Source organism: Primulina tabacum, chromosome 18 (genome assembly GCF_025594145.1).
Source record: "Primulina tabacum isolate GXHZ01 chromosome 18, ASM2559414v2, whole genome shotgun sequence".
Lineage (NCBI taxonomy): Eukaryota > Viridiplantae > Streptophyta > Magnoliopsida > Lamiales > Gesneriaceae > Primulina > Primulina tabacum.
Window position 1 is genome coordinate 30,195,905 of NC_134567.1, and position 27,959 is coordinate 30,223,863.

Consider the following 27,959-nt stretch of genomic DNA (forward strand, 5'->3'; position numbering starts at 1 on the left):
TTTTGTTTTAAAAACATTTGAAAATATTGTATCAAAGTAAGAACTAAGGAGATAATATTCATAATTAATTTTAAGCTTAATTAATAAATTATGAATAATTTTGAATAGAGATACGTTGAATACAAATAAATTTAACCAATTTACCTCCAAAAATTTTTTTGTTAAGATATTTTTTTTTATTGGAAATAAAAAGATATTTTTTAGGAAACTTTTTATTTTTTGAAAAGCGACCAAAAATTTAAGAAAAATCGGGCTCTGGTCAAATCATATTCTTTAAATAAAGTACCAATCCCAAGTTATTTATTTTCAGTGGTTAATATCATCATCGTAATCGTCTAACATATTATATTATTTTACCAATTAATATTTTAAATCTAGTAGTAAAAAAAATTAAAATAGTAAAAAAATTATATTTTTTACTACAAGAAATTATTATTAAGTTTTTTTACACCCTAATCTAAAATCTTGATTACGCCAGTGTGTAAGAAGGGTACGTAGAGTGATGATTTTAACCTAACAACCACTTCGACAATATATAATTACTAATCTTAGATTTTATAATTGGTATATTAATTAAAGGAATTATTTTAATATAAATAATAAGTATATTGCTAAAGTCATGGGGACAACCTATGAAAGTGAAATATGCATGTAAGTCAACATGCAAAAAGAAAACAAAAAAAGTATAAACAAATGAAAAAGAAAAGTAATGAGTACAAGTAAAGTATTACATTGCCTGAACGTTAAGAAATCTCTTTTGGGCTTCTTTTTCTGTCTTCCCGACGATTTTTGAGGTTTATTTTCGTGAGACGAATTAATGTGATTTATATTTAAAATAAAAATTATTTTTTTAATGAATCAAATCGTATTGTAAATATATATCATAAAATTCATAAGTGAAACGATCTTACCAATTGTTTTGAATAAAATAATCATTTATTTTATTTAATACCTTAAAATAATACCGCCCGCCGCACTCGCCGACTTGAACTAAATGATTTCGAACATTGAGAAAATTTTAAAATATATTTTATTTTTTAGATGCAGTCGAAAATATATTTCTATAATCTTCAACTGGAGCTAAAGAGATATTTTCAAAAGAGAATATATTTTATATTAATTATAAACTATGATTTTTAAATAATATTAAATCATAAAAATGGAAAATACGTGAAATCAAAATAATTATTTCAATTTCATTGTCAGATTGTCGGGCTTGTCCATCGCAGGAAGAGTTTAATGAAAATCGACTTACAAAAATATGCGGGGTTGTTCAACTTAAAAAAATACAGACACAGTCCAGTACTGTAAGCCTAAAAAACATGCAATAATGATTTGAAAGCCCTTAAACAAAGATGACCCCTAGAATTTCGACAATAATAAGAATAAAATAAATGACTTAAAATTATCATGTTATAACATTTATATACAAATTGATTATTTCAAATTAATTTTTGCACGATAAGTCCCATAAATTTAGAATTGATTTTTTTATATATATGGTAAGGTGAAATGATTTAAATTTTTTTAACACTATAAAAGCCAAAGCCAAATTTCGACCCAATCAATCCATTTTTTTTCCTAACTTTCATTTCATTAAAATAAAGCAAGGTTGTATGTATTTCCGAATTCAGGTGAAATGCACGGAAAATACAGCATTCTCAGGGAATCCAATCACTGTAACAATAACAGATCAGTCTCCCGAATGTGAAAATAATCAGTCGGACTTAAGTGGAAAGGCATTCGGATCTATCGCAAGTGCTGGACAAGCCGAAGCACTTCGTGACACCGGAAATATCAACATCCAATATCAAAGGCAAATCCTACATCAATATATATATATAATTTTTTTTTGAAAAAATTTAAAGTAGATTCTTTATATATCACATGTGATGGAATATTTTGTAAATGTTTATGAGTTATTAACTATAGTATAAAATATAGCACTAAATAAGTTATTGCTTTTGGGTTTTGCAGGGTACCATGTGAGTATAACACCAATATCCAGCTTAGGATCGATTTGGGTTCCTGACCCTTATTATCTAGCATTTGTGACGGAGTTTGTGAACGGAGATGGCGACCTCGGGGTGATCGAGCTACAATGGGGAAGATTGGGCTCCCGGGGAAACCTATCAATGGGGGATTAACTTCAAACTACGAAAAATTAACTATTAGTACTAGTCAAACTTTATCACGTTTTTAAAAAATAAATCATTGCTAATGTGATTTAAATATGAGTATTTTAGATCAACGTAGAAATATAATTAGTTGTCCAACAATAAATTTGGTCCACTCAGTTAAGTCTTCGTTATGGGAATAAATTAAGTTCTATTTAATTGTGGAGTTTCTTGATTTTTTGTTTTTAAACGAAGAAGCAAAAATTAAATCAATTAAAACATCTTATATATATATATATATATATATATATATGCAACTATTGAAACAGTATGTATCTTCACAAGAGCACAAAGCAAATTTATCGGAAAAATGGACATAAAATAAATATTAATATCTGTCATTAAAAGAATCAAATAAAATAAATGTAATAAGTTCGTTTTAATTTAGGGGGAAAACAAAGACAGAATTGATCATGGTGGATGGAATTCACGTCTTAATGAATTTATGCTGTCTCGTGGAAGATCAATGCATTGAGAAAAAATAATAAAAGATTGAACCTTCCAAAACAATAATGGCTGCCGACAATATGCTGTGAGTTTCAGATGAAACGAACACCTTTTGCTTCGTATTGCTGCTGCTGCTGCTGCCGTCTACTTTCTGAACTTTTTTGTTGCTTCGAATCAAAGCGAAATCATCGTTGATGCTCGTCTTCCGGTGCCGGAAGATTAAGATCCAACGACAACCCGTTTTTGGGTTTGATTCCGAGCTCGAACTCAAATTCTTTGCTATGAACTGTAGGCATTAATGGAGGTTTTGATAATGGACTTACCGGCCCGGAGGCCCGGTGTCTTCTCATGTGGCCTCCCAGGGCCTGGCCGGATGTAAACTCGGCTCCGCAATACGAACACTCGTGAATCCGGGGCGAGGCATTAGTGGTGCTGTTTAGTTGCAGGGAAAGAGACATCCTGCTCTTGTACGACGAAATCGATGGAGATGGGAAATCCTCTGGATCGGACATGAATAATGACGTCGACGACGATTTATTCTCGTTTTTGGGCTTCTTGTGGCTGGCCCGGTGACCGCCCAGGGCCTGAAACGAGGAGAAAACCCGATCGCACGTCTTGCATGCATACATACCCGCGGCGCCGTCTGCAGCCACCTTGTTGCTCTTGTTGTTATCTCCGATGGGAATTAGATGACCTCGAGGCTGTTTGGTAGGGGAGAAATGGCCATTAGCTAAGAGGATAAGGCACCGGGCGGTGTCTTCCTCCTCCGTGGTAGTGCTCTCCTCCGAGGAAGCGGCTGAGACGGCTGCCGAAGGGCTGGGATATTGATGGTTGTTGGTGTTATCTTCAAGAAATGGTGGGGCATTAATGGTCAAGGGAATCGGGGAAAGAAACCTCAACCTTTTGGTACGTTTGCCCTTGGCAATATTAGGGGAAGAGATATCCTTGTTACAATCCATGGGCGGCCCCGCCGTAGCCTCCATGTCCATTCTTCCCTACCGTCACCATGCACAAAATGCTACAATTGTTTGTTGTTTTAAAATTTGGTCGAGAGACAGAGACAGTGTGTGAGAGAAAGGTGGAGAAGAAGAGGATAGTGGTGATTCTTGTTATTTGAATAAATTAGTGAATGTGAGTTTTCAGTTTGGAGAAGTCAATTGTGTCTATCCATCCCACGCTAAATATAGAAGTCATGTCTTTTTAGTATACAACTATTATTGATATCACAAAACTAACGAATTATAATAGTCTATGTAACTGGCACGAGACCATTTCTATTCCGTTACTAGCTTCTATTTGAATCTCAAATAACCCAAGTTACGGTGTAAATTTAAGGTTTATCCGATGCACATTGGAAAACAGCGGCGCCGTTACTTCCATCTTATTAAAAAATCAAATTTTTAATGAAACTAATCAAAATATTCGAACTCGTACATTAATATGCTAATATATTTTGTGTATTGACGATACAAATGGAAGGAACGAGAGAGGTAAGTCAAATGGAGTGGAGACTTTGAGGAGGGCATGCAAGTTTTCATGAATGAAGAGAATATGTATTATTGAAGCAGAATGTGTGTGCACGTAAGGAATGTCCTGTTTTGGGGCAACCGCGACCACACTTCTATGCATAAAATATTCACACAATTACTTCAACTCTTATAATTTTGTTTTATATATTTTATTTCAAAAAATATATATTTCATTTCTTAAAAAAAATCAAGTGATGTATTTTCATATATATATATATATATATATATAATTTATAAATATGATGATTTATTTGAGTATAATAAGATAAATTAGACATAATTATTATCAAAGGTCTTGCCCGCTCTTCTTCGCCTCTTCCATGAAAAAAACCCTGTCATTTCACATTTTAAATCTCGTGTAGCAAAATAGTTGTTTGCAATTTCTATACACTAAGGAAAATTTGCTTAAAACTTTGAATTTTCAAGATATTAAATCTTGAATTTAATTTTTATAAGCTTCTACACTTAAAATTCAAATTGTGAAGAAAATTCAAGATTTCAAGTTTAAATTTTGTAACCAAACACGTTTAAATATAAATTTGTAAGCTATTTAAAATCTTGAACTTAGTTTTCCTAAATTATTACGCTTAAAAATTAGAAAACTTGGAAGTTTAAATATATATCCAATGGCAAGTGAAGTGATTGGAAGTTTAAAGATATATCCAATGGCAAGTGAAGTGATAGACTAGAAAATACAATATTGTCAAAATTGAGAATAATGTATAAGGTTTGATCTCTTGACTTAGACTTCAAATTCGCTAACATACTTCTGAGTTTTGTTGTCTTCATGTTGGAGATTCGATGAAGTGATCTTGGAGAATCCACACCATAATCTTGTGCATTTTTTTAATAAATTTTTTATCATGTTATTGGATCGATAATTCACCGTTTTCGTCTGATAATTATTTTAGTTCTTATTTTTACTGGAGTACCGATATATAACACGCGAGGAAAACAATAGTGTGACAACAAAAATTGATAATCAAGCACCAAACACTACTGAATGGCACCGATCATTATTATTAGCATCGTCGTCGTCTTAATGAAGCGAGCACAATATATTGATATTTTTAGTAGAATATAATACAAAATTGTTCTGATATTGTAATGACCATGGACTATATCGATCTTGGACACCCTCTAACACCTTGTCTCATAAATGTGTTTTGTCTGATGTCTTCTTCCAGCTTACGGTTTTTTGAATGCTGCATTACTCAAATCATTATCTTGGATAAATTAAACTGCATACTTTATCTAAGATTTTGACATATGATTATATCGAATCCAATATCGATTACGTACTTTGCATAAAAACTTATTGTAGAAATCTCGCATATAAATTATATTATTAATGAACTATAACCGGATTACAATATTTACTTTATTATAAATCTGCCTGAATTAATTTTATTTACAATCTTTCAGATGTTCAACTCTATAGATTGAAGTTTATCACTAGCGATCATCAACATATGGTACACACCATGGATTCTTCACAGGTCAAATACACGTCAGTAGTACTGTTTCTTCTGCTTTTGGTTAACCAGCTTGAACATGCAAGATCCTCAGACCACGACAAGCTCAATTGTTTTTTATCTCATAAATATCATGCCTATATCTCTAACCAGCTCTACCCAAATACTCCGCCATTGGTCGTCCACTGTCAATCTAAAAACGACGATTTGGGTTCCATAATCCTACGCTAACTCAAAATTTCAATTTTCATTTCTGTGAAAGTGCATGGAATAATACTCTGTTTTTCTGTCATCTCTCCCACGAGACGAAGAGCATCACTTTTGATGTTTATAATTCAGATTGGAAACATCGTCCGTGCGATGATAATTATCTTTGTTATTGGGCAGCAGCGGAAGAAGGTATTTACTTTTCTAAATTCAATCCTCCACATGATTTTGTAAAAGCATATTCGTGGTAGGCAACGGAGTGGCTAGCTAGGATTTCAGAATAAGGAATATTGTAGTTTCAATGCTTAGCAGATGTTTTGATAATACAAACTGTGCGATATATTTCTCGTGTATGATGTAAATCATTGGGTCAAATATTTGTCTGCACGCAATTTCTATGCACTTAGAAAAAACGCGTTTGTTTGTTGTTTTGTTTTGTTTTTGGTTTTAATCACGTACTTGTTTATTTAATTTTTCGTAAATTGGACTATTCATGATTAAAAATTTCGATTTTATTTTTTTTTATTGGGGGTACTGACATACTGAAAAAATGATGATGTGACACCAACTATGACATGACGTCGAACATTGTTAATGTGTCCGATTTATGTAAGTATTCAGGAGAACAATTACTAAAGTGATTGGAAAAAAAAATTAAATTTTAAAATTGTGAATTTCCCAACAATATGACAAAAAAATAACAAATACGCAAGTTACAAGACCAAAAATTGAATTTTCTCATGGGTTAGTGATATGACAACTCAGGATTTAGTCTCTAACAATAAAGATCAATTATGATTCAGTTCTCACGTCGGAAAAACTCGGTTTCAGCTCCATGACACAACATATTTTGATATTTCAATTAAAAACTTGGTTTCAACTCCATGACCCAACATGATTTTTATTCCAATTCCTTGACCTTTTTGGGTCAAAAATTGCTATAAACAAATGAAATTTGATGTAAATATATGAATATTATGTATCGAAAAACTTTAATTGGGTAACAAGAAACAAATACTAAAATAACGAGTATACCTACATATCGTCGAAACTATGTAAAATATTTATAAATTTTATATATCAATTAAATCAAATTCATCGTTGTAATAATAATTTTCAGGTATGAAAGTTCAAATCAAAATTTTCTCATCTAAATGTCAATCCATTGGATCTAAATATTAGAATTTGAATTTAAATAATTTATATAAAGAAGAGTGTTATTTACTCTCCATAATTTGTTAATTGTACTTCCGATCACATTTTTTAAATCTAATTTGCTAAGATTTCCCTACCTAAAATATTAGTTAATTTTTAAATCCTTCCATACATTGTTTTACATTAAATATTATAAAAATTATATTTTATGATTTATTCTTTAAATAAATATAATTTCAAATGCACCATAAAATTTGACAGTGCATATACAAACTTTATTTAGTTTCAATTGTTGATTGAACCAAGTCAAGTTTGAACCTTAGTTTGTTTAATATAATATATTAATATCTAAGTACGTTCAATAATTTATTTTGATTATTGGTGTTGAGTGTAATATTTATCTTTCTTGAATAAAGCAATTAAAACATGATGTTTGAGCTGTTGTACGGTTTAAAAGATTTGAGTTGCATTATTACCACAAGATATAACTTTTGGTAAATTTACAAGCGCTCTGTCATATAATTGATATTAGAGTCAATGTCACGATTTCGATTCTCATTGATTGCAATTATTGAGAGAGAGATTGTTTAGTGCAATAATTGTCCCTTATGAGCAGAGGAATTGAAACGTGATTATTAACATGTTTTACAGTTTAAAAGATTTGAGTTCCACAATTATCATAAGCTATAATTTTTAGTAAAACGACAAATATCGGAACCGACATGATGTATATTTGAACATGTTAAAATAATACCATAATTTAATTAAATATTAGAAAATTGAAAATATTTTTAAAAAACGTAATATAAAGTTTTAAATATATATATAAGATTTGGTACATCAAAATTTTGTACATCCCAATATTTTTATGAGGTTAAAGAATTGATTAATTTTAATAATAAATAACTATGATTCGTCCATAATTAAACCCATTCATACTTCTTTCCGCAAGCTATTCTCATCCGTCAAATTTAATATCCATCTTTTATCTATTCTTTGATGTAATATTATGGGAAGACTTTTAATCTGCAGGCAGCATGAAATATTCACAGATATTTAAATATCTATTTGTTTTGGTTTTGGTTAACCTTGTACATGCAAGGTCTTTGGATGACAAACTCAGATGTTTTTTCACTTCTAAGTATGAAGTCCACATCATAAACCAACTCCCCATGGATAGTCCGCCATTGCTCGTCCATTGTCAATCTCGAGACGACGATCTTGGTTATCATAATCTCACCACAGAACAAAATTTTTATTTTCATTTCTGTCAAGCAGTGTACACACTGTTTTTCTGTCATCTTTGGTGGAAGACAAAGAACATCGCTTTTGAGGTTAACGAAAGATGGAAAGACCGTCTGTGCGGTGAATATGAACTATGCAATTGGTCAGTGACGGAAGATGCTATCTACTTTTTCCCGTACAGTCCTCCGCGAGATTGGGTAAAAAAGTATGATTGGTAGAGCTAGTAAGCAAGCAAAACATCGACTTCAAATTTTCAGAATGAAGATTATTGTTTCTTCATTGCGCAGTTGATCATGTTTTGATAAAATAAATACGAGTTATATACATACACATATATATGTTTGGATTGTATGATTTCATTTTGATAATGGATTTGAAATTACTACAATTATTGAGAATTTAAAATATATTGGTTTAACTAAAAATGCCTTAAAATGGAAGAAAATTTTACATTTTCATGATCCTAGTACATGTACCTCACATTAATATTGTTCTTACTATATATAATCTAACTAGAACTTCTTTTTGAAATTTGGAATTAATATCACTTGATTTCTGGGAATAATGAGCAATATGAGAAATGACGCTATATGAGTATGCTATACGAGTATGATATGTGATGATATATGTATGATTATGAAGTATGAATATTCGTTATCATATGTTATGTAAAATTTGAATTCAAATATATGTATATGTTGCTATATGTCTCGAATGGCTCCCACTTGGTGAGTATTTTTCAAAATACTCACCCCCTTACTCTACCCTCCCAGATAAGTCAGAGAAGCAATTAGATGAGGAAGAACAAGACCAATTTTGGAGATGATGATGATGAAGTACTGCAGAAGTTTAATTAAGTTTTACGTTTTATTTTATTTTAAGTTGTAAAAACGCTTCCGCATATTTTTATTTAAGTTGTAAAGACAATGATTTTTATGGTTTATGCATAATAGACTGACTGACTTTGGTTTATACTATGCTACGAGGTTTGTTGTTTGATGATTATGTGATTGTGGAACAACGTCGGTGTCGACTAACCTCGGTCTCGGGGCGTGACAGACTCAACTTTTGTTCGATGGCCAATTAATTCTACAATTTGTTATACATTTGACTATATTTTGTCTAGCCGACAGAACTGAAGTGATGTATATTTGAACATGTTAAAATAATAAAATGATTTAACATTAAAATTTTTGTACATCCCAATATTTTTATGAGAGTAAAGAATTGAGTAATTTTAATAATAAATAACTATGATTCGTTCATAATTAAACCCATTCATACTTCTTTCCGCATGCTATTCTCATCTGTCAAATTTAATATCCATCTTTTATCTATTCTTTGATGTAATATTAACTATCAAATTTCATGTTTCACTGAATTTTAACATACTATTATATCGAATCCACCTTTAAGTATTTTGCATAAAAACTTATTTTAGAAATCTCTCATCTAATTTTATATGATTCAACTATAACCGGATTACAATACTTACTTTGATTATAAATCTGCATTAAATTTTCGTTACAATATTGCAGATCTATATATATACGATCAATATATATAGTATTATTATATATAAATCTACCGGCATCATGGAATATTCACATATATTTAAGTATCTATTTGCTTTGGTTTTGGCTAATCTGGTACATGCAAGGTCTTTGGATGACAACTCAGATGTTTTTTCACTTACAAATATGAAGTTTACATCATAAACCAACTCCCAATGGATAGTCCACCATTGCTCCTCCGTTGTCAATCTCGAGATGACGATCTTGGGTATCATAATCTTACGACAGAACAAAATTTTAATTTTCATTTCTGTAGAGAATTGCACACACTGTTTTTCTGTCATATTTGGTGGGAGTCAAAGAACATCGCTTTTGACGTTTTTAATGCAAGATGGAAACACCATCCGTGCGACGAGAATGATCTATGCTATTGGTCAGTGGCGGATGATGCTATCTACTTTTCTAATTCCAATCCTCCGCAAGATTGGGAAAAAAGTATGATTGGTAGTGGAGGCAAAACATCGATTTAAAATTTCAGAATGAAGCTTAATGTTTCTTCATTGCTCAGCTGATCATGTTTTGACAAAATAAATACGAGTTTTATATATATATATATTTGTTTGGATTGTATGATTTCATTTTGATAATGGATTTTAAATTACTACTATAATTGAGAATTTAAAATATATTGGTTTAACTTAAAATGCCTTAAAATGGAAGAAAATTTAATAAAATAAATTTTTAATCTGTTTATTTGAAAATTCACAAAAACTCTTGTAAGAGCGTCTCGAGAATGGTCAATTTTGTGATATAGATATTTAACCCGACCTGATTCATGAAAAAATATTATATTTTATGCTAAAAATATTAATTTTCATTACAAATATGAATTAAGTTGATCTGTCTGAGGAAAATAGATCCATGAGACCGTATTAAAAGAGACTTACTTATTCTAGAAAAATTTACCAAATAATTTGAGTGGATATTGTGAGAAAAGACTTGATATCAAAATCATTTCTTCCAAATGGTGCATCAAATTGCATTTCGATGGGTTGGTTTGACATTATTTGAGGTAAACCTTCTTTCATATCAAATGATTCCATCTAAATACAAATAAATTTGGATGCGAGGATTTGAATTTTCAATTATTTATATAATTCATATTTTTGTTACAATTAAATAATATTTTAAAAAGAAGTCATAATATATTTCGTTACATTATTTTTAAATTGTATTTTTTAAAATCACAATTACTTTCATCATATAGAAAGTATGTGATTATAATAAAATTAACAAAAAAGTATATATTTATTTAAGTAGAGTCATAAGACATCAATTTTCCTCAAGGAAAATGAATTTTTAAAATTTTACAATTTCATGATGCTAGTGCATATACCTCACATTAATATTGTTCTTATCATATTTAATCTAACTATAACTTCTTTTGAAATTTTGAAATCTTGAAATCATATCACTGGATTTCATGGGAATAATGGGCAATTATCACAAACATATTTTGAAATCTTGTTCATTTTAATTTTCCATAAATTGGACTATTCCTGATTAAAAATTGCAATTTTAGTTTTTTTTATTGGAATGCCGATGACACACTGAAAAATAATGATGTAACATTATTAAATGATGACATGGCGCCAAACATTATTAATGTGTCCGATGTTATGTCAGCATTCAGACAAAAATTAATAAAGTATTTGGAAAAAAAATGTAAACTTTAAAATTGTGAATTGTGTTACAATATGACAAAAATGAAAAACATGCAAGTTACAAGATAAAAAAAATGAATTTTCCCATGGATTAGTGACATGAAAACTTGGAATTTTTAGATATCAATTGAATCAAATTGATCGATGTAATAATAATTTTCAGGTATGAAAGTTCAAATCAAAATTTTTCCATCTAAATGTCAATCCATTTGGATCTAAGGGAGGTGTATTCAATATAGGAGATTTATTGATTTTTAATGACTTTTGTAGATTTTAAAAGTCTAGATGTATTCAATTAAGACTTTTGCATATTCTATAGAAGTCTAGTGATATTCAAAATAAATTTTTATAGAGTTTTAAAAAGTCAAGTGGTATTCAACATTGAATTTTAAAAACTTTATAAAAGTCAAGAGGTATTCAAATTTTCAATATATGTTTAATAACTTCATGAAATTCATTAACATACAAATATTAAAGCATAAGGTACAACTATAAATTATCAAAAATTGTATTAGGTTCAACCCAAAGATTTGGATGGATTTTTAAAACTTCTAACTCATACACAAGCTATTTATTTCTCTATCTATCATTTCACATCACTTCTCATCTTATCTTCTCTCCTCTCATCTATCTCTCACTCCCTCAAATTTTCGAAATGTGTCATATATATTTTCATCTTTCCTTTCAAATTTTTAATTTTTTGGCTGATTCTTATTTAATAATTTTTTATTTTAATATCATAGGAAATTTTGAAATCTATAATTGATTTTGTGATTTTTAAATTATGATTTATACAAATTAATGTAATATTCAATAACAATAAAAGTTGATAAAAAAATGCCGTTTAATTCTTAATAATTGAATAGTCCTCGCAACAACCATGATTTTTTAAATTATTTTTAGCATTTGCAATTAATATGTAAGCTATAATATTTTTATAAAAAATTGTATCCACACAATGATAAATAATATTTTTTTCACATGTATGTTATCAATTCAAAAACAAGGTTACATATTAATCAAATGATGTATTTTTACAAATTTACAAACATGTATACAAACTCATATATATACACATGTAAGGATTAAATGATTTAACTTTTAAACAAGTAAATTTATTTATTAATATAAATATGGAAAAACTATTTCAAACTGAATATGTTATATATGTCAATTAATTATTGGTTCAAAAAAATTAATAAAAAATAATATGTTATAATTAAGTACAAAATGTATAAAATTCTATAAAAAAAATTCACAAGAGTCTATAAAAATCTTGCAAAAAACTCTACATGAATCCACATAAATCTGTTTATAAATTTGTGAGATTCTGTAAAAGTCAGTAAAAATCTATCAATATATAAAAGTTCATCATTTGAAAAAATCATTGAAAAGTCGTCAAAACTCTGAATTGAATACACCACTTTAAATGTTAGAATTTGAATTTAAATCATTTGTATAAAGAAGAGTGTTATTTACGCTCCATAATTTGTTAATTGTGCCTCCACTCGCATTTTTTTAATCTTATTTGCTAAGATTACCCTACCTAAAATATTAGTTAGTTTTCAAATCCTAACATTTTTTTACATTAAATATTATAATAACTATCTTTTAAGATTTAATCATAATTTTGATTTTTAATAATAATAAACTTATTCTTTAATAAATATAATTTCAAATGCACCATAAAATTTGATAGTGCATATACAAATTTTATTTAATTTCAATTGTTGATTGAACCAAGTCAAGTTCGAATCTTATTTTGTTTAATATAATATATTGATATCTAAGTACTTTAAGTACGTTCATTAATATATTTTGATTATTGGTTTTGAATGTAATATTTATCTCCGTTTATTAGAATAATTGAAACATGATGTTTGAGCTGTTAATGATTTTAAAAAATTTAAGTTGCACTATTACCAACATCTATACCTTTTGATTGGTAAAACGACAAGCGCTCGGTCATATAATTGATATTAGAGTCAATGTCACGGATTCAATTATCATTGATTGCAATTATTGAGATAAAGATTGTTAGGTGCAATATTTGTTCAATAGAGCAATTGAAACATGATCCTTAAGTTGTTTTACGATTTAAAATATTTGAATTACACAATTATCACAACTATAACTTTTAGTGAAATGACAAATGATCGGTCCTACAATTACAACTCAACTTTTGTTCGATGGCCAGTTAATTCTACAAATTTGTTATACATTTGATTATATTTTGTTTAATTGACAGAACTAAAGTGATGTATATTTGAACATGTTAAAATAATAACATGATTTAATATTAAAATTTGTTGTACATCCCAATATTTTTATGAGAGTACATAATGAATTAACTTTAATAATAAATAACTATGATTCGTCCATAATTAAACCAATTTATACTTCTTTCCGTAAGCTATTCTCATCTGTCAAATTTAATATCCATCTTTTATCTATTCTTTGATGTAATATTATGGGAAGACTTTTAATCTAACTATCAAATTTCATGTTTCACTGAATTTTAACGTATAATTATTATATCGAATCCACCTTTAAGTATTTTGCAAAAAAATTTATTTTAGAAATCTCGTTTAATTTTATATTATTCAACTATAACCGGATTACAATATTTACTTTGATTATAAATCTGCATTAAATTTTCGTTAGTGTATTTATATATATATATATATATAGTTGAATAATATATATATGATCACTAACATATATAAATCTGCACGCACCATGAAATATTCACAAATATTTAAGTATCTATTTATTTTGGTTTTGGTTAACCTTGTACATGCAAGGTCTTTGGATGACAAACTCATGAGATGTTTTTTCACTTCTAAGTATGAAGTCTACATCATAAACCAACTCCCCATGGATAGTCTGCCATTGCTCGTCCACTGTCAATCTCGAGACGACGATCTTGGGTATCATAATCTTACGACAGGACAAAATTTTAATTTTCATTTTTGTGAAGAACCGCACACACTGTTTTTCTGTCATCTTTGGTGGAAGACAAAGAACATCGCTTTTGACGTTTTTAATGCAAGATGGAAAGACCGTCTGTGCGATGAATATGAACTATGCAATTGGTCAGTGACGGAAGATGCTATCTACTTTTCTAATTCCAATCCTCCGCAAGATTGGGAAAAAAAGTATGATTGGTAGAGCTAGTAAGCAAAACATCGACTTCAAATTTTCAGAATGAAGCTTAATGTTTCTTCATTGCTCAGCTGATCGTGTTTTGATAAAATAAATGGTGCGATATAATATATGACGATAGTACGAGTTATATACATACATACATACATACATACATACATACATATATATGTTTGGATTGTATGATTTCATTTTGATGATGGATTTGAAATTACTACAATAATTGAGAATTTAAAATATAATCGTTTAACTAAAAATGCCTTAAAATTGAAGAAAATTTAATAAATTAAATTTGAAATCCATTTATTTGAAAATCCACAAAAACTCTAGTAAGATCGTCTCGAGACGGGTCAATTTTGTTATACAAATATCTAACACGACCCGATTCATGAATTTTTTTTGTATTTTATGCTAAAAAAATATTAATTTTTATTACAAATATAAATTGAGTTGACCCCGCGTCTGAGGAAAATAGATCTATGAGACCGTCTTAAAGGAGACTTACTTATTCTAGAAAATTAACCAAATAATTTGAGTGGATATTGTGAGAAAAGACTTGATATCAAAATCATTTCTTCAAATTGGTGCATCAAATTGCATTTCGATGGGTTTGTTTGACATTATTTGAGGTAAACCTTCTTTCATATCAAATGATTCCATCTAAATTCAAATCAATTTGGATGTCAGGATTTGAATTTATATAATTTATATAATTCCACTCAAATTAACAATTGTCATTTTATATTTTTGTTACAATTAAATAATATTTTAAAAAGGAAGTAATATTATTTCATTACATTATTTTTAAATTGTTTTTTTCTAAAAAAAATCACAATTTCGATCATCATATAGAAAGTATGTGGTTATAAGAACTTTCAAAAAAATAAATAAATTATATATTTGTTATAAGTAGAGTCATAAGACATCAGTTTTCCTCAAGGAAAATGAATTTTTAAAATTTTACATTTTCATGATCCTAGTGCATGTACCTCACATTAATATTGTTCTTATCATATATAATCTAACTATAACTTCTTTTATAACTTAAGTAAAACCTTCGCAATTAATTAGCGACGGTATTTAAAACCATCGCAATTTTTTAAATGGCGACGGTTTCAGAAACAACCATCGCAAAATTTTCCATTTTTAATTACCCATCCATCGCTAACACCTAATTTTTTTGTAGTGACATAGTTTACATTGATTGAAGAAGTAAATGTTTTTTTATAACTTCAAAGATTTTGAATTTTGCTGAAGTAATTGGTGCGAACGACATCGTTGTTATGAAACTATGATGAAGTAATTATATACTATAACTTCACCATAATTTTTATTTATTGAAATATTTGGTATTTTGTTACTTCACAATTTACATTTATTGACGAAGTAGTAGATTTGAAAGACTTCATTTTTTTTGTATTATAATAAAGTAATTAATAAAGAATGACTTCACAATTATTGAGTCGTATTAAAAGTATCGGTTCATCTTTTACGAAGTAATTAAAAGAAATTAAAAGTTAAGTACGACTCATTTTTTTACTTCACTAAATATAAATTTTAATTTTTTTAAACTTTTAATTCCATCAAAACTACTCTGTCGAAGTAAAATATTACAAAAAATTAGAAGTGAAGTATGTGTTTTTCTTCGCCAGTGTTATTACCGAAGTTAATTGATATATACTACTTCATAATTAATAATCGTCGAAATAACCAATGACGAAATAAAAACAAAAAATTCTAGTAGTGTTGGGTGCAATATTTGTTCAATAGAGCAATTGAAACATGATCCTTAAGCTGTTTTACTATTTAAAATATTTGAGTTACACAATTATCACAACTATAACTTTTAGTAAAATGACAAATGATCGGTCCTAAAATTAGAACTCAACTTTTGTTCGATGGCCAATTAATTAATTCTACAAATTTGTTATACATTTGATTATATTTTGTTTAGCTGACAGAACTGAAGTGATGTATATTTGAACATGTTAAAATAATAACATGATTTAACATTAAAATTTTTGTACATCCCAATATTTTTATGAGAGTAAAGAATTGATTAATTTTAATAATAAATAACTATGATTCGTCCATAATTAAACCCATTCATACTTCTTTCCGTAAGCTATTCTCATCCGTCAAATTTAATATCCATCTTTTATCTATTCTTTGATGTAATATTATGGGAAGACTTTTAATCTAACTATCAAATTTCATGTTTCACTGAATTTTGACATATAATTATATCGAATCCACCTTTTAAGTATTTTGCATAAAAAATTATTTTAGAAATCTCGTTTAATTTTATATTATTCAACTATAGCCGGATTACAATATTTACTTTGATTATAAATCTGCATTGAATTTTCGTTACAATATTGCAGATATATATATATATGATCACTAACATATATAAATCTGCATGCAACATGAAATATTCACAGATATTTAAGTGTCTATTTGTTTTGCTTTTGGTTAACCTTGTACATGCAAGGTCTTTGGATGACAAACTCATGAGAAGTTCTTTCACTTCTAAGTATGAAGTCTACATCATAAACCAACTCCCCATGGATAGTCCGCCATTGCTCGTTCATTGTCGATCTCGAGACGCCGATCTTGGGTATCATAATCTTACGACAGGACAAAATTTTAATTTTCATTTCTATGAAGAACCATACATACTGTTTTTCTGTCATCTTTGGTGGAAGACAAAGAACATATCTATTGAGGTTTTTAAAGAAAGATGGAAAGACCGTCTGTGCGATGAATATGAACTATGCAATTGGTCAGTGACGGAAAATGCTATCTACTTTTCACCGTACAGTCCTCCGCGAGATTGGGTAAAAAAGTATGATTGGTAGAGCTAGTAAGCAAGCAAAACATCGACTTCAAATTTTCAGAATGAAGATTATTGTTTCTTCATTGCTCAGCTGATCGTGTTTTGATAAAATAAATACGAGTTATATACATACTTATATATATGTTTGGATTGTATGATTTCATTTTGATAATGGATTTGAAATTACTACAATTATTGAGAATTTAAAATATATTGGTTTAACTAAAAATGCCTTAAAATGGAAGAAAATTTTACATTTTCATGATCCTAGTACATGTACCTCATATTAATATTGTTATTACTATATATAATCTAACTAGAACTTCTTTTTGAAATTTGGAATTAATATCACTTCATATAATAAATATGAAGTCTACGTACGTTGTCAACAATCTCCCCGGGAATACTCCACCAATTAAGATATATTGTTAATTTGGAGACGATGATCTAGGATTTCATGATAATCTTACGGCAATTCGAATATTTTAATTTTCATTTCCGTGAGAAATTAAATTTGACCACCCTGTTCTTCTGCCATATCTGGTGGAGGAAACAAAACATTTTTTCTGATGTATTCGATCCAAATTGAATTGGTCATCCTCAAGATGAAAATGGTTTGCGCTATTGGGCAGCAAATCAAGACGGTGTTAATTTATTTGTCAACAACAAATTAAATCTTCCTATTAATTTGGGAAAAAGTGGAGCGTACATAATATAAATTGGAGCATAAATAAGAATATTCATAATAAACCTGAACTTAAAATGTATTGTTATATATTTTAACAAAAGAATTTTACACTTGGAATAGTTATTTTTAATCCAATTAATATGTTGATGCATGCAAAAATCTCAAAATAATAATCTTTTTTTGAATTTTCGATTTTTTTTAAAAAAAATTAAGTTTCTTCTGACTCATATGTGGCGATAGAGTGTTTAATTATGATTTTATTAATTTCGTGCCAAAATTTTAAAATGGATATTTCAATTGACCATATTTCATAATTAAATTCTCAAATTGCTTCGAATCTGTCAATATTATGTTTGATTCTTTGATATTCTTATTATTTTCAAAATACTAAGACAATCCTATGACGACAATGGACATTCACCTGATTAAATATTATAATAACATTTAAAATATAGGTTTTGGATCATCGACCAGTCAGAGATTTGAGAGAATCTCTCTCCCTCATCCACAAAATTATATTTCATAATTGATAGAATTTTTTTAAATATCTTAAATTATGTAAAAGGAAGATAAAAAAAATGGCAGTCAAACATAATTCAACATTTAATCCGCTTGAAAATTTTGAAGATGGGTGACCAAATTTAAATTTCATAAGGAAATAATATAGAAAATTTTAAAATCTATTTCAAAATATCAAAATTTCATTTTCTCAAAAAATTTCAATCATACTCTATAAAAGCAACCTTAAATCAACATCTTGGAGACAAAATACATATACATATATATATATATATATATTTCCATCGGTCCATTTTGAGCATTGCAACGATGAAGCACAAATTACTGATAATCTTCATAATTGCCAATTTCTTCCAAGCAATGGCATTCGAGGAGAAAAGATATTGTACCATATTCCTGTCAAAATACACCATTCATGTCGGCAATCTTCTTCCCCCGAATACCCCAGATTTGAGAGCCCATTGCGCTGCTAAAAATAAGGAGATATGGAACTCCACGATTCCCGTAAATAATAATATCGAATGGAACTTCTGCTATTCGTTCTTTAAAAGGACTCTTTACTTTTGCCATTTCTTCTGGGGATCGAGTGATGCCAGTTTCGACGTTTTTAATTCAAAAATCGCGGATTCATGTTATGGTAATATATGCTATTGGGAAGTACGAAGCGATGGGATGTATCTTTCTGGGAGTTATCCTCCGACAAACTTCAAGAAAATGCATGATTGGAATAAACCGCCGCATATAGCATGATCACTTTGAAACATTTACTTGTAATGAATAAGATCGTATGTGTTGTATATTTCCAGTCATTCTAGTCCAACGTTGGATTGTATGTCTGTCATTCACTCTTTTAACAGTTCTTGTGATGTAAGCAGGTATTTAACATTAAAGAAAGAATTTGATGTTATATATGCCGGTTTTTTTTAAGATAAAACCCGATCCATTTACTTTCCTTTTGAGCGTGCGTTTCAGATTCGCAGACAAGAATGAAGTTGTACCGTTAACATCAACGAGAAGTCTTTTGGTATTTAAGTTCCAAAGGTTTACAAGAATTGGAGAGATGAAAGTGTAATGAAACATTTTCAGAATTAACGATACTGACTGTAGCAATAGTAAATTGAAGTCCCTTCGTTGCAAGAAGATGTTTGGAGCAATGATCAGATTAAAATCCAGTGGTAGACAGAGGGCATGATGGTTGGTACAATGTCAAGTAAAGTAAAATTGGTTAGTATCTTTAAGCTAAGTTGTTTGGTTAAGGCCATATTATAATAAATCGACCATTACCTTTAAACAAAGTAAGAAAATAAGAAACAATTTGACGAAAGCAACAACTTTAAATTCTATCAAAATAAGTCATCTTGCAAATGATGACACGATGGTCTACACCATCATACTCTACCAAGATACACTAAATCTACGTAAAGGGAAAAGATTTGCATTCGATATAAAATTAAATCCCCCACCAATCTGATATTATCTGGGGAAATCAGACCAGCATTAGTAAATCTAGCTAAAATAATTTACAAAAACAACATATTCCTACAATTACAAATTTTTTTCAAAACATTCCCCCCTTTTGCAGTAGAAACACAGTAGATTCCACCTAGGAACTCCATTGAGATGAGGGACTTGTGCAGTCAAGTCATAATATGTTTAAAGAAAACCTGGTTATAGTAGAAAAATGATTCAAACGACTCTAAAAGCTAAAAGGGGTGGATTAAGCTAGCCCACTTGTTTCTGATCTGAATTAGTACCTAATAAAAGCTTCAATTTTTTTGTGGTTGTAGCTAATTGGTTACGGGAGGTACGCACACTGGATATCATAGACAAGAATGTTGAGCAGGAGTTGGAGAGGTGGTACTGTTAATAGGGGAGATTGCGACAGGTGGGATGTCGGTGGAGTTGAGCTGCGGCGGCGGATGTTGCCACCGGGGAAGCGGACCCGCGAGGAGGAGAGTGTGGAGAAGAGGTCCAGCATCCATCACTGCCTGCAAGAACTTGCCGTTTTGTGGCAATGACTTGTCGCACGGCCAGTACTTGTCACTGGATGACGATGATGGCACCTTAGCAGGCGACAATGTTGTCGAATCGTCACAATTCGAGGGTGACAAGGACATGTTCTCGTCGTCCGAGGTTGCACAATTCGAAGGTGGTTGTGTCGTCTTCATTTGCAGTTGTTGCGAGAGCAGTTGGTTCTCCGACACAAGTGCTTGCCATTGTGCTTGGAATTCGTCCCTATCTCTGATGATGTTTGCCAGCAGGTCTTTGAGTTGGAGGATTTCGTCGTCTTTTCTTGAAATATCTTCGTGAGCACTTAGGATAGCCGCCTCTAGCTCCAATCTCGAGTACAGATATTCCTCAATCCCCTAAAGAACATAACAAAAGCACAAAAATGAATGGGTAGCTACACACAGACACTCCCAATCGAAACTCGAAAATGGTAATCAGATGAACACCAAAAACATGGGTTCTTCATGAAATTGTCAACTCACCGCTTCTTGACAGTAGTAAGCCCAATTAAGAGGACTGCATTGTTCTTCCATCTTTTTCTCCAGTTGAACAAAAACAGAGCAGAAAAAGCAAAATGTGAATGAGGTTGTTAGTTACACTTTCTTTATTATAAGGTTTTGAGGTAGTTTGCTTTTACTTTTTATTTGGTTGTAATAATAATACGGGACATAAATATGGTTGAGGAAAGGCCAAAAGCATGGAAAGGGCAGGTATGGCTAGTGCTCAACTTTATACTGCTAGATTCTTAGTACACAAATTTGAACCTTTTAACTGTGAAAGGGATTCAAGAAATATGAATTAAAGTTGGAGGCTTGAGTGCCCTTTACTTAATTATAATTATATATATAGTAACCAGCACTTGTTAAGAGTGTTTGTATATTCCACCCCATCGACATAAAACCATACATGACAAACTATTCGAGTTCGTAGAAAGAATTCTTTGGAAATTTTTTCTTTGACGACGTCTCTTTGTTTTTATGACGATGAAACTCACAGTCGTTATCTTTTTGTGCGTATTTGATGAATCTCGATTTAACGCATTACCTTCCAAATTATGTTTGCTTGATAAATCCGTATATGACAAACTTAATTTGTGTGACATGCTCGTCTAAGAAAGTATTGATAGTGAGAATCGAACTCATAACTATTGATTAAATACTTACATATTCCACTAATTCGGAATTCTAGCTTGAATGAGACCTTTTAACAAATGTAACATGTTTAACATAAAATTTTACGTTGACTTGTAAATTAGAAAAGATGAACTAGCCCAAATTGTTGTTGAATTTTTAAATAACTTTTCAAATTTTTTTCTTTTTTTTTTTTTGGCTAAAGCTAGGAGAGTGTCTCGTCGTAATCAAGCATAAACAAATTTTTTTAGAACATTTTCATTTCCAATGAAGAAATTCTTTTGTTCTTGGATATATTAATACACCATGTAATTGTACATATATTAATTTTCTAATTTCCTTCTATCATTACACGATCGATCAGTGTGGTGCGTGTGTAATAGGTGGATAGAATATTTAGAACAATATGAGTTCAGATTTATATATTTGTAAAGAAAAATAAATAAAAAATTTATTTTTATAATTAATAATAAATGTGTAATAAAGTTTGCATTAAATATAATTGAAGAGTGGATTAATACAACTAATAAAACAACGTAACGGGTTAAATGAATATTGTATATACGTTGGAGGAACACAATTTATTATATTAAATTTACATTAGGTGGATTAATTCAAAAGAGTTAATTAAAAAAAATCGGATATTTATATTCTATTTTGTGTTGTCTACACTTTATATGTGTAAAATATGTGTCATGGAGTGTAAATAATAAGAATTGAAGTGTAAACATCAACTTCCAAAATAAAATTGTCATGTAGTGTCTGAGTTGATGAAATAAATTAATGTTTGATTAATAGTTAGAAGTTTGATTCTTATAACCAATACTTTCTCGGACGAGTTATTGTAAATGACGGTTTACTTAGTTAAGCTAGTGTCTTGTCCTGGACAAAAAATTACCGAGTACACACCGAAAAATAACAGCTGCCATAAAAATAAAAATAAAATTAACTCCTATGGTTTATCCTATGTGCTTTTCAAATTGCTTCTATTTATGGAGTCCGATTAATCAAGAAGAATATTAAAATGAAGTGAGGTTAGAATTAGTTAATGGGAGGGTCCATTTACAATAAAACAACAGTTTGAATTTTGACCAACTCTAATGGAAACTGCTCCACCACGCGTTTGTGTGCTTGTGGGGCACAACGCACATTATGACTAAATCGAGTTAAATTATCCCCTTCCAAATAAGAAAAAAAATCGAGTTAAATTACTCGGAAAAAGGAAAATTGAATTAACTTATAAATTTTAATATTAAAAAAACAGTGCCAAGTTTGCCATGGCTACGAGTAATTCTTCGGTTGTTGCAGAAATTAAATGACATTTATATAATTGTCACATCTCATTTAAATATATAAAAAATTGATCATGTTTTTCAATTATTTTTTTTAAATATAAATTACAAATTTAACACACTTTTCAATTTGGATGATGGATACAAATGTGGGGGAAAAAATGTGATCCAAGAAACACAAATGATTAAACATGAAACGATTATGCTTTATTTTTCACCAACAAAATGATTATTTAGGTTTGATCCCTTACGTCTATAAAACCAAAGCGACAAATATACTCATTTCAAAACATCTTTTATACTCCAATTCCATCAATTACCTCGTATAAATGCAGGCGGAAACAAATTATTACTAATCTTGACTTTTAATAGCGTAAAAGAAAAAGGTCGATTTAAAAATCTTATTATTAAAAAGTGCATAAATTTTACTTGAAATTTGTTTGACTAAATTTATGTTAGAAATTTTGGGAAATACAATATATGTATAGGATGTTTATTATATATAGTTCAAGTTTTTATTTCTTCTTGAAATTTAGAGTCCGCGTCGAATGTTGGCTCCGTAAAATGATTGTCACCTGAACATGATGAAATTAAAATACAAGAAAGAACATCGTTTTAATTGCCTTTTCGTAGGAAATGATAAATTTAAGGATTTTTGGTAACTAATTAATTATTATTTGAAACATAAAAATTCACTTTGATTATAGTTCAATCATTATTGATGTAATTAAAACGAGTTGGACATAACTATTGTCACTAATTATTAACGTTTCACCAAGTCAAGCCACTCTACATTATAAATCACATTTATTAAAATTAAAGGCATAGATTAAGCATGAATTGGGAGGAATACTTAAAATATTTTTTTTTAAAAAAAAATAGCCGGTCTCTTAAGAGACGAGTCAACTCTACGTATATTTACAATAATAAGTAATACTTTTGATATAAAAGTAATATTTTTTTATGAATCACTTAAATAAAATATTCTTCTCACAACATTAACTTGTGAGATCGTCTTACAAAAGTTTTTGTGGAAAAAACCCATTATTCCTTTAACCAATTTGAAAGCTCTTCTTTTATTTTCGATCCATTTTTACACGACACTCTATATATATATATACCGATTTTTTTTAATAAAATGTGGTTGAAATTTACACCTCCCAATTCAATTTCCAAAATATACATATTTTAAAGACAAAAACTTGTGTGAGACGATCTGACGTGAGACGATCTGACGAGTCGTATTTTGTGAGACATATATCTTATTTGGGTCATCCATGAAAAAGTATTATTTTTTATGCTAAGAGTATTACTTTTTATTGTGAATATCGGTAGGACTGACCAATCTCACAGATAAAAATTCGTGAGATCGTCTTATGAGAGACCTAACTCTATTTTAAAACACCAAAAAGCATGCAATACCAGAACTTTTTGAACCCTACCCAAAATTTATTGTCCAAATATATTGAGTTCGATTTGGGTACGTAAAAGCAAAAGAATAACTGAAATAATTATTAATAATCCAAGTGTTGTCTGTTTATGGTGGGTGGTGCGAGTCGCCTTTTTTGGTTTCGTGCAGCAACACGGTTTACGCTGTTCAGATATGAATTGATTTGGTTTAGATCATAATCAAATCTTTTGTCAACTTGTTGCTCTTCCACATGCCATTTTACATTATTTCTGCATGGGTCCTTTCTACTTTTTTGATAAAAAAAGAAAAAAAGAAAGACGACCTCCAATTTTTCTAAATTTGCTCTAGTACATTTATCACAACAAAAGATTTCAGTGTATTCAATATTCAGACCTTAGGCGTTACAACCTGTGGCGGAGCCAGGATTTGAAATCTACACGTGTTAAATTTTTTTAACAAAAATATTGAAAATCTTGTTAATGAGAAACTGTTTGAGACTACGATGAACAGGTATCATAATTATGACTTTAATTGTGATGGATTGTTTTGTCTTTTGTTAAAAAAATTTAGTACGAGTAGATTTCAAATCCTGGCTCCGGCACTGGTTATGTGATCAAATTTCGCCCATAGTATGTTCAAACATGCCTCTTTCCACCAATCATACTCTTCTTTTACTAATATCAAGCCAACTCTCGGATTTTTTTGAGCGTTTTTCCGCAAAATTTTCCTCATCGACACAATTGAATCATGCCAATATTTGTTTCCGCTTTTGAGGGAAAGATTTGGTGAATCAGCTTCAGGTCATCCGGCTTTTATGACGTATCCATCCTTCTTCAAGAGCTCCCTCCACACGTATTCCGCATAATATGGGCAAATTGGAGCTACAAGTCAAGTTTGGACACCATAAATCGTCTCAACAAATAACGATGCATTCTCACGGAGGTGCAAGAAAGTCTATATTCATCTCTCGCAGCTTGAAGATCGTAGAAGCCACATTACAGAACCTCTCGAAACATGTATTCGCTGTAGCTTTTCTCAGTCACCTTAACGGCTATGTTCATCTCATTGAGAAAAATAGAATCTGCATAAGTGGTAGCTGGACCGTTTCAAAAAGATAACTCAGCAGGACCAGGGACGTAGCCGGTTTACTCGACCCTACCCCTACTGGCAGTGCCCGCAAGGGTCGATCCAACGGCTCGGATTTTTCCAAGTCAATTTTTTTTTTTTTTTTACATGGAGGTGGGCCCTGATCACTCATGTGGAGTGATCCGGGCCGTTCATTGCCCATGCAGGCACTGCCTGCACGGACAGGGTGAAACAATCCGACGTAGCCACCCCAAAGGATGGGGTGGGCTCTAGCCCGGTCTATTTTTTTGGGTCTAATAGGAATATGGATTGAGTTTTTTTTTTTTAAATTTTAGCTTTGTATTTTTAATTTTAGCCCAATTTTTAGTCCAATATTTAGCCCATTTCTGAGGGTTTTCTTTCACAACCATCCCCCAAAATGGAAACAAGAGGATGAAAGACTGCTAGTCTCCTACTGGTTGGAAATCTCACGTGAAGGAATTTTTATATATTTAATTTATATTATTTAATGTTGTTTATGGATTCATTCAGCCTAGGATAAAAATATTTTCTGGCTACGTCCCTTAGCAGGACCGTTGCAACACATATATTCCCTGATCTTGACACTTCTACTTTTTCAGGCTCTCTATAGGCCACTGCTAGCCCCTGATCTAGAAGCTTTATAAGGCTTGTGCCTTGTCAAACTTCTGGCATCCCGAACTTTCATTCTAGTAAACTCACCAACAAGCATGGTTCCTTCATAGAACCCTCCCTTGTACGCTATTCGCTTGGCAACGTCAAGCTTTTCTCTTTCATTATGACTCTTGATCTTCTTCTCCACGCATATTCTCTCCGTGGGCTTGTCTCCAATTTCAGCGTAGTGGATGATGGGTATGATCTCGAATGGATCTACCCAATCGTCCTTCACACTCTGCATTGCTCTTAATCCTGGCTTTGCTTTCAAATAATGGAGGGCCATGTAGTCATCTGGAGAATCACTAGGAACACTAGCAACAACTCCTGTGCCCATGTTCATGAGAACTGTGACATGGGCATAGTATATATAGTATCATAAAACGCTAAGGAGATTTAAAAGGAAGACCTGTTAGATCTCGACCAGTCGACTCAACCAAACAAGTTGGCTTATCTGGAAAACGGGACTGGTTTTGATACGCCAAATTTAGAGCAACCCTTCTTGTTAAGATAAACACTTCAAGATACCACTACAATAAAAATAGTTTTTCGCAGCGCGCAAATTCTATTTCCGCGGCGCTCATTGCACACTGCACAACTGCAAGCTGTTGAAAGTTCAAGATTATCCGCTGTTAATATTATTATCCGCAGCGTGCATATGTACGCCATTAATACAATTATCCGCAGATTGCTCGGATTATCCATGCATGCTAATTTACATCTTCGTAAAGAAAATGTTAATTAAAAAATAGATTAATTGGCGATGAGGGTTAAAGATGTAAATTAACTTTGTTGGGATACTCCGGGCTTGGCGATCTATGTAGAAATGGTAGAATGGTGACATGAAACTTAGGAATACAACACTCAAAATCGAAAATTTTACTGTAATGAATCGTGATACTTTTCCTTGGGAGGTCAAAAACCTATTCGGTTTCTTATGATCAGATAACGTGAGTCTCTCTCATTTTTAATATTGAGAGTGTTTATTCCCTTGTTTCAACATCATCCTATCATTTGAGTCTCTATCAAATTTATGGAAGTTCAAATATATCTTGATTATCCAAGAACTAACATTTAACCACATCACATTGGAAAAATACTCAGATGCGGTATACAATAATCTAACTTTGTGATATGGCCTCTTATACTTTGTAGTAATTAATAAATGTTTTATTGTAGAAATAATTTCATTTAACTGGAGAATTAGCGTCGAGGAAAGACAAAAACTTGTGTGAGACGGTCTCACGGGTCGTATTTGTGATACGGATCTCTTATTTGGGTCATCAATGAAAAAATATTACTTTTTTATACTAAGAGTATTAATTTTTACTGTGAATATCGGTTGGTACCCGTCTCGCAGATAAAGATCCGTGAAACCGTCTCACAAGAGACCTAGTCACGGATCTGCTGTGTTCGCCGATATGTTGGGACGATGTCTTGGCTCTCAATTATAAGTCTCTAATAAACCTTTCTGCAACTAAAAAACATGATATTTAAATGATTGTATATTTTGAGTTGCATGATTAAAATTTTAATTGAGGTACTGACTGCCACTAGAAAATATCAATTGGGTTTATTGGTTTTCGCAAAAAAAAAAAAAAAATCTGATAACCGTGAATAATTTTTTTACCGTGCTTTACATATAATTTATAATATTTTTATATTAATATTGTA

General features: G+C 30.4%; 2 protein-coding genes and 3 pseudogenes across 2 annotated transcripts; 1 reads left to right on the plus strand and 4 right to left on the minus strand.

The window, feature by feature from the left end:
* Positions 1–2,708: 2,708 nt before the first annotated feature.
* Positions 2,709–3,746, minus strand: LOC142533181 (zinc finger protein ZAT5-like; annotated as a pseudogene).
* Positions 3,747–18,993: 15,247 nt separating this feature from the next.
* On the plus strand, positions 18,994–19,434 carry LOC142532476 (S-protein homolog 2-like). Its single transcript, XM_075638767.1, has one exon. It carries the CDS (start codon positions 18,994–18,996, stop codon positions 19,432–19,434), a length of 441 nt encoding a protein of 146 aa, XP_075494882.1.
* A 394-nt stretch (positions 19,435–19,828) lies between these two features.
* On the minus strand, positions 19,829–21,410 carry LOC142533077 (uncharacterized). The gene is made up of 2 exons (XM_075639690.1): positions 21,177–21,410; positions 19,829–21,050 (listed from the first exon to the last, which is right to left on the minus strand). The coding sequence occupies exons 1-2, from the start codon at positions 21,225–21,227 to the stop codon at positions 20,505–20,507; spliced, it is 597 nt and encodes a 198-aa protein (XP_075495805.1). The 5' UTR covers positions 21,228–21,410; the 3' UTR covers positions 19,829–20,504.
* A 3,699-nt stretch (positions 21,411–25,109) lies between these two features.
* On the minus strand, positions 25,110–25,633 carry LOC142532478 (leucine--tRNA ligase, cytoplasmic-like; annotated as a pseudogene).
* A 148-nt stretch (positions 25,634–25,781) lies between these two features.
* LOC142532479 (leucine--tRNA ligase, cytoplasmic-like) lies at positions 25,782–26,990 on the minus strand (annotated as a pseudogene).
* Positions 26,991–27,959: the final 969 nt, after the last annotated feature.

Bases quoted from the DNA above. Each gene is read 5' to 3' on its own strand.
- LOC142532476 (XM_075638767.1), top strand. From the start codon at position 18,994: ATGAAGCACAAATTACTGATAATCTTCATAATTGCCAATTTCTTCCAA.
- LOC142533077 (XM_075639690.1), bottom strand. From the start codon at position 21,227: ATGGAAGAACAATGCAGTCCTCTTAATTGGGCTTACTACTGTCAAGAA. The intron at 21,051-21,176 runs GTGAGTTGACAA...TATGTTCTTTAG, and splicing joins CTTACTACTGTCAAGAAGCG to GGGATTGAGGAATATCTGTA.